The 8235-nt window shown below is 40.7% G+C and overlaps 1 protein-coding gene across 1 annotated transcript in view; it reads left to right on the top strand.

The window, feature by feature from the left end:
• The window catches only part of grna (granulin a), a 16752-nt gene extending 8801 nt beyond the window's left edge, over positions 1 to 7951 (top strand). The window contains exons 9-15 of the mRNA XM_008304899.1: positions 1212 to 1519; positions 2259 to 2510; positions 3413 to 3470; positions 4346 to 4443; positions 4545 to 4781; positions 5709 to 6020; positions 7679 to 7951. Of these exons, the coding sequence (XP_008303121.1) occupies positions 1212 to 1519; positions 2259 to 2510; positions 3413 to 3470; positions 4346 to 4443; positions 4545 to 4781; positions 5709 to 6020; positions 7679 to 7942 (1529 nt within the window). The 3' untranslated portion in view covers positions 7943 to 7951. The remainder of the gene's footprint in view (positions 1 to 1211; positions 1520 to 2258; positions 2511 to 3412; positions 3471 to 4345; positions 4444 to 4544; positions 4782 to 5708; positions 6021 to 7678) is intronic.
• Positions 7952 to 8235: the final 284 nt, after the last annotated feature.

Here is an 8235-nt window from a genome sequence, read left to right as displayed (position 1 = left end):
AACACACTTGTCTCCTACCCCTCTGTGTGAACATCGTCTGCATTTCAGCCAGAAAGTCCCAGAATGGTGTCACAGTTGTGCTGAGGAAAGAATCTGGTTAGAGCAAATAGTTTACTTCTGGCCAGATTTTAAAAGAGATGTAAAATAAAGTGATTTTGATGAAGTATCAGTATTGTAGGCTACAGGTTTGGTTTCCTGATGGAACAACACATACCATGTGATTCATTCAAGTACCGCTGGACAGTTGAAAATCGGACAATTCTCTCTGTTTTTACAGCTTCTCCCTCTGATAGATTATGTCATTTTGGTAATTCTTTAAAAGACTTTTAAACCCACGGCAGGTTTTGTGGGTCAGATGGTTAAGAGCAATGCAACGGTTCAGCTGTTCTGTCCAGACCACCGTGTTGGTGCCCAGGAAAGGTTAGAGCTGAACATGTCCAGATTATGAACTACTGGAACATATTTGGCTGTTACAAGAAGCTTTATGTGAGATATAAAGTGTAAATTATACATTTCTTATCATGTATGCATCTATTTATTTTGACCAGTTCATTTATGGGATGTTCATCAGAACAGATGTCCAAAAAAAAACACAATAGATTCCTTTAATTTAACAATATTTATGTTGTTAAATTAAGACTTGGCAAACCTCTGTGGGTCAATCTAAAACTCTCAGAAACTACTGCACCTTTATGGAAACAGCACGAGATCTGGAGGTCTAAAGAAGGGTTATATACAAGAGGCTAAACTATTGTTCAGCCGTCTCACACAGGAAGAGGAGACGAGATGTTCTACAAGGATGAAACAGTTGATTGCAGACAACACATGATAAAGTACATTTTAACATTTTAAGAGACAAGTCAGCAGCTGGTCAACCAGCTGAGATTTCTGGCTTTTAAAAGTTCTTAGAAGAAACTCCCCACCCACATGTTCACAAGTTCAGCAGTGGGGGACGGTGCTACAAACAAGGGAAGGTCATGTGTTTCTCAAGCCCCAAAAATAAATGTATTTGTATCCCTAATTTGCGTAAAGAGACACTTTTTTTCTTCACTTCTTCTCTCATTTCAGTTGTTAATGTTTCGGCTAAACGCTGCATTCACTCAAGACAATGTGATTTCTTCTGGTCTTCGCGCCAAAGTTACAGTAGTTACAGAATAATTAATGCACTGTGTCAGCTCTTTTTATGAATCCAAATTTAACCTTTTCACCAGCAACGAAAAAGGAACTAGAAAACAAGATGGGTGATGTGAAAGTTGCACTTCTGCGTCTCACTTCCTTCCAGGCGGTGTGTTGTGCAGACGGGAGCCACTGCTGTCCTCACCAGTACAAGTGCGACGAAAGTAAGACCTCGTGCATCAGGGGAGAAGTGGAGATCCCGTGGTACACCAAGATTCCAGCTGACACCAGCGACCAGGCTGATCTCAGCGCTGTGCAGTGCGACGACGGCCATCAGTGTCCTGAACACACCACCTGCTGCAAGCTGGTCACGGGCCAGTGGGGCTGCTGCCCGCTGGAGAATGTGAGTGATGTGTGCAGAAATCAGTGATCGGCACTATCAGTGGCTTAATCAGGGTTTCCTTCATGAGTTGTTCCTTGTCAAATCATCAGGGGGTTTCTGCTGAACCATCTCTGATTTCCTTGAAACTTTTGTGTCATAAACTGTGGATATTTAAATTCATATTTATGAAATTAGTTCGATAAATCAAATACTTTACGAGATAAGATGTTTTTAAAAATTGCCTGTTGACCCACTTTCAGTCCGATCTTTGAGCACACAATAACAAACAAAAATGGATTATTTAAAAGTCACCAATGGTTCAGATATTTCCTGAACCATAATTATGCAGTTGCATGTGACAATAGTATGGAACAAAACATACAGAATACTTTATAATATGAAATACTCGGTCACAATAGTGATAAGAAAGTTTTTTTTATTGAACTTTCATAACTGATTGAGCAGGTGTGACAAGTTGTACCAGAAAAATGAAACTATTGCTAAATAAATAATCCAAGTGGAGTTTTACAGTGGTTCTCAAAATATAACTAAGAAAGTTATTTTTAAATCAATATAACATAGTTTTCACTTATCTTGGAAGATACTTAATACATCCAAAAACATGTCATGATATCTGTGTTTTATACCATAAAAACTTGAGGCAAATCAGAGATGGTCGAGCTGAAACTGTGCTATAATCTGATGACTTAAGATGGACTGACCTTTATATAACATGATGGGTGTCATGCTGTGTCTGCAGGCTGTGTGCTGCTCAGATAAGAAGCACTGCTGCCCGCAGGGTTACACCTGCAACATGGCCTCCAACTCCTGCCAGAAGCTCCTCACTATGGAGGTGGAGATAGTCCCGCTGACTCCAGTTTCTCTGCCTGAGCTCAACCCCCGTCCTTTACAGCACGGAGACGTCCAGTGTGACGAGCAGACAAAGTGCAAAGATGGAGACACCTGCTGCAGGACGTCCGCCACCACCTGGGGATGCTGCCCTTTACCTAACGTATGAAACACAGTGACAATAACAATCCCTCCTGCTTTGGTTTACCTGTCAGGAAGAGCAAATACCAACCTGTTCAGCCAAATCATAAAGGAACGGTCTAATTACTGGCTGCAACAGCTTCTAGACAAAAAATGTAAAATTGAAATGAAATATCATCATTCAAAAAGAGAGCAAAAATAGCACATCTATTCTCTAAATCTTTACATTACATTACAACACCTTTAATAAAAGTATTAAAATATGCTCAAGATTGTTGAATAACTGGATCATTTTGGAGGACAAATGCATTTCACATCACTATTGGTTCCAAAAAANAGCATTTCAGTTAAAATCAGTCAAAACATGACTTAGTTTTAGTATTTCCTGATATGACGAGGCAAAAACTGATCTTGCAGTGCACGTTGTTCAAAGCTAAAATTAAATGCAGCAGCATTCTGCCTAGTAGCTTTCTATGACTGGTGACTGCTTAAAACAGTAATAGTAATGTGAACAGTAAATCACATGTTAGTGATCTGTTGCTCAAAAGCATCAGTGTGGCTGAAAAGTAGTTTTCGAATGTTATAGTTCTGGTCAGCCCTGGTTTAAAATGTGATGTAAAACTGAAGCTACCATGTGTACTTTTCACTGAACATTTTTCCACTTAAATGAATTGTATGTGTCCTCGAGGTCTTGCATGTCCGACACGAAAAAGCAAACACAGACGTTCAAAGTACACGGCATCATTTTTACATATTGCTGTGCTGTGCAGTGTGGCAGCTAATGCAACAAGTCCAAGGTGCAGTGTGATAGGGTCTGCTGAACTGACCTGGAAATTGTTTAAGTGGCAGCCGTGACAGTAGCTGCCTGAATTCTCTGAATGCTGCAGAAAGGTGCTTCAGTGCTTCTTTTGTCATCTCCTTTAGCAAAGGATACGCTGCACCATCCTGTCTAAAAAGAAAGGAGATAATGCCAGCAACATCTGTAATGGCACGATTATGTAGCCTCATTTAAGATTTCACTTCTTTCCTTGACCTAAAGACGTTTTCTATTGATGTCTAGAAATAAAAATTGAGGCAACAACATAGGATGTTATCTTTCTGTTTCTTCAGTCGCAGCCCTAGATGCTGAAATCAAAGATGGCGGCTGCTCACTTGAATGAGAATTGTTCATCTGAAGCATGAACCACCAAAAGTTGTCCAAACTTTGGTTTTGCTTCTGCGTTATGCAGCCGCTGCACATGCTCATTAGTGTTTCCCTGCTGACCTTGGCCTGCGTGAAATCACACAAATTACAGTCACATTATAAAAGAGATCTTTTATTTGGGTGTAAAAGGCTTGTTTGGTTGCAGAAGATTTTGTTCATTGCAGTATCACATGTTGTGATGTCAAGATGTGCTCTCATGATGTATAGACAGGTTTTATCTCTATTTTTTTTTGCCATTTTGCAGACAAAATGATTAATTTACGATTCTGAAAAAAACTGATAAGATTATTGATCATCACATAATAGCGTCAGTTTCAGTCCTAAAGTCCTGCTTTGTTTTCATTCATGTTTTCCTGCCAGCAGTCTTCATTTTCCTTACATTTGTCAGTGCATTTTTTTTGCTACATTAACACCATCAACTGACATTACTCCATACTGGAGCTCCAGTAGTGGTCAAAAATGAAACTGGTACCTAAATCATTAATGTTGGCCCACTAGTTTAATGAAATGGAGTCTTAGTTATTGATAATAGTTAAGCAGTGACTTTACACAAATTAATCATTAAGATGGATTAGATCTCTTCTGCCTGGGGAATTTGTGATTGTTCAAAATGTTCAGCAACATGTGTGGATTTGTTTTGTGTTTTTTTCCAGGCAATGACGTCCCCTGCAATGAGACAGCAGCCTGTGAGGATGGCACAACCTGCTGCAAAACCAAAGAAGGAGAGTGGGCCTGCTGTCCTCTGCCAGAGGTAAAGTGAAATCTTTTTTATTAAATCTTTTTTATTAAAAGTCCCTTTTTAAAATGTGTAATTCCACTGTGTTATAAGTAACCGCTGGCCGTCTGTCCCAGGCTGTTTGCTGTGAAGACTTCATACACTGTTGTCCAAAAGGTAAGAAATGTAACCTGCCAGCACAGACCTGCGATGACGACACATGCTCTGTGCCGTGGGCCAAGAAAGTACCCACAATCCCCAGGCAGGACGTACAGGTGAAGAATGTCCCCTGTGACCCCACCGCCAGTTGTCCTGATGACACCACCTGCTGTAAAACTAAAGAAGGAAAATGGGCCTGCTGTCCTCTACCTGAGGTCAGTAACGTCTAATGGTGGTGGTCACCACTCAAAGAGCTCTCAGAGATGTAATACTCACCTCCTTTAGTGTTTTTCTTGACAGACGTCAGAGATACTAAATGGTCTGAGGAGCAAACTGTAAACAATTTGACCCTCTGAAGCCAAAAAAACCTGCCAGCAAGTTTGAAAAGTATGTTGTGTTCACAAAACTGACTAAATGACACCATTTATCAGAGCCACAAACTGACAGTTTCACTGAGAATTGTTGGATTTTTGTTTTTGTGACCAAGTATTTCATCGTAAAGAGTATTCTATATGTTTTGTTTTGTGTTATTGTGACATGCACCTACACGTGGGGCAGAAAATATCACTAGCTGACTTCTGCATTTTTTAATTTTTTGGTAATGTGTCCTCAAACATGGAGCATTTTCTTTTTCCATATTTCATCTTACCTAGATTAAGAGACTGTATGATCTACTCGTCCGATATTGCAGATTCTGAATCAATGACATGATGAGAAATAACATGGAAAGTTACAGGTTTTTATCTTTAATAGTTCCTGAGCTATTATTGTTCAAAGAGCCTCAAATGAAAATGTAAGAAAATTTCTTTTTTAAAAAGGTAAAATTTCACAGATACCATTTTAAATATCTGTACTTTACAATAACAAAAATGTAAGCAAATTAGCGATGGTCAAGCAGAAGGTCCTTGATGATTTGAGATGGAAAAACCCTTCAGTGTCCCAGTGAGCCATGACAGTAAACCAGCATGAAAAGGAGCTCGACCTCCACTAAGTGGAATGCAGCCACCACTAACACACCTGTGCATTTCCTGCTATGACATGTCAAAATGTCTGCTGTGAAAAAGCTCTGTTCTCATGTGAATTCATGCATGCAGACGTCCCTTAACAAAGTTTGTGACTGAAAGTGTTTCTGTCTGTTCAAGGCGGTCTGTTGCGACGACCACGAGCACTGCTGCCCCAAGGGCACCACCTGTGATACGGTCACGGTTACCTGTAATGGCCCCTCAGGCTCATCACCCATGGCGCAGAAGATTCCTGCATTTTCCACTGCGGCACCAACTACAGTGAGTCAAACCCAGATGACAGAGCAGGAGGAGGAAAACGAGGAGCCTGAGGAGGAGAATGAAGAAGTAGAGGGCAGGACTCAGTGCGACGCCCGAACCAGCTGCCCTGACTCGACCACCTGCTGCTTCATGACTGCCTCTCAGCGGTGGGGCTGCTGCCCGCTGCCTCAGGTCAGTCCTGCTTCTGCGCCCTCGAATGTCTCATCTATCAACGACTTATCAATGAGGGGTGGTTTTTTGTTTGGTCTATAAAATATCACAGTGTGTTGTGTTCCAGTTGCACAGCTTAGTTTTATGAAATGAGTTAGAGAAAAGCTGCAAGTTTCACGCAAATATCACGGTGAGCTCATTTTTCACTGCAATGTAAAGTCCTGCCTCTCTGTGGAAACAGCCCATCCATGGCAACAAGTAATGAGAACTCACGCATGTGCAGCATGACACACTCATAAATTCATAAATCATAAATAAGGTTGAAGCTCTTAGAAGTGTATCTCCAAAACTTGACTCTACATGCCATAGATATTTCTTGTTACATTTTTAATTTGTTAACACACTTGTCTCCTACCCCTCTGTGTGAACATCGTCTGCATTTCAGCCAGAAAGTCCCAGAATGGTGTCACAGTTGTGCTGAGGAAAGAATCTGGTTAGAGCAAATAGTTTACTTCTGGCCAGATTTTAAAAGAGATGTAAAATAAAGTGATTTTGATGAAGTATCAGTATTGTAGGCTACAGGTTTGGTTTCCTGATGGAACAACACATACCATGTGATTCATTCAAGTACCGCTGGACAGTTGAAAATCGGACAATTCTCTCTGTTTTTACAGCTTCTCCCTCTGATAGATTATGTCATTTTGGTAATTCTTTAAAAGACTTTTAAACCCACGGCAGGTTTTGTGGGTCAGATGGTTAAGAGCAATGCAACGGTTCAGCTGTTCTGTCCAGACCACCGTGTTGGTGCCCAGGAAAGGTTAGAGCTGAACATGTCCAGATTATGAACTACTGGAACATATTTGGCAGTTACAAGAAGCTTTATCTGAGATATAAAGTGTAAATTATACATTTCTTATCATGTATGCATCTATTTATTTTGACCAGTTCATTTATGGGATGTTCATCAGAACAGATGTCCAAAAAAAAACACAATAGATTCCTTTAATTTAACAATATTTATGTTGTTAAATTAAGACTTGGCAAACCTCTGTGGGTCAATCTAAAACTCTCAGAAACTACTGCACCTTTATGGAAACAGCACGAGATCTGGAGGTCTAAAGAAGGGTTATATACAAGAGGCTAAACTATTGTTCAGCCGTCTCACACAGGAAGAGGAGACGAGATGTTCTACAAGGATGAAACAGTTGATTGCAGACAACACATGATAAAGTACATTTTAACATTTTAAGAGACAAGTCAGCAGCTGGTCAACCAGCTGAGATTTCTGGCTTTTAAAAGTTCTTAGAAGAAACTCCCCACCCACATGTTCACAAGTTCAGCAGTGGGGGACGGTGCTACAAACAAGGGAAGGTCATGTGTTTCTCAAGCCCCAAAAATAAATGTATTTGTATCCCTAATTTGCGTAAAGAGACACTTTTTTTCTTCACTTCTTCTCTCATTTCAGTTGTTAATGTTTCGGCTAAACGCTGCATTCACTCAAGACAATGTGATTTCTTCTGGTCTTCGCGCCAAAGTTACAGTAGTTACAGAATAATTAATGCACTGTGTCAGCTCTTTTTATGAATCCAAATTTAACCTTTTCACCAGCAACGAAAAAGGAACTAGAAAACAAGATGGGTGATGTGAAAGTTGCACTTCTGCGTCTCACTTCCTTCCAGGCGGTGTGCTGTGCAGACGGGAGCCACTGCTGTCCTCACCAGTACAAGTGCGACGAAAGTAAGACCTCGTGCATCAGGGGAGAAGTGGAGATCCCGTGGTACACCAAGATTCCAGCTGACACCAGCGACCAGGCTGATCTCAGCGCTGTGCAGTGCGACGACGGCCATCAGTGTCCTGAACACACCACCTGCTGCAAGCTGGTCACGGGCCAGTGGGGCTGCTGCCCGCTGGAGAATGTGAGTGATGTGTGCAGAAATCAGTGATCGGCACTATCAGTGGCTTAATCAGGGTTTCCTTCATGAGTTGTTCCTTGTCAAATCATCAGGGGGTTTCTGCTGAACCATCTCTGATTTCCTTGAAACTTTTGTGTCATAAACTGTGGATATTTAAATTCATATTTATGAAATTAGTTCGATAAATCAAATACTTTACGAGATAAGATGTTTTTAAAAATTGCCTGTTGACCCACTTTCAGTCCGATCTTTGAGCACACAATAACAAACAAAAATGGATTATTTAAAAGTCACCAATGGTTCAGATATTTCCTGAACCATAA

This window comes from Stegastes partitus, unplaced genomic scaffold (genome assembly GCF_000690725.1).
Source record: "Stegastes partitus isolate 25-593 unplaced genomic scaffold, Stegastes_partitus-1.0.2 Scaffold2346, whole genome shotgun sequence".
Taxonomy (NCBI): Eukaryota; Metazoa; Chordata; class Actinopteri; family Pomacentridae; genus Stegastes; species Stegastes partitus.
This window is presented reverse-complemented; position numbering and strand designations above follow the sequence as displayed.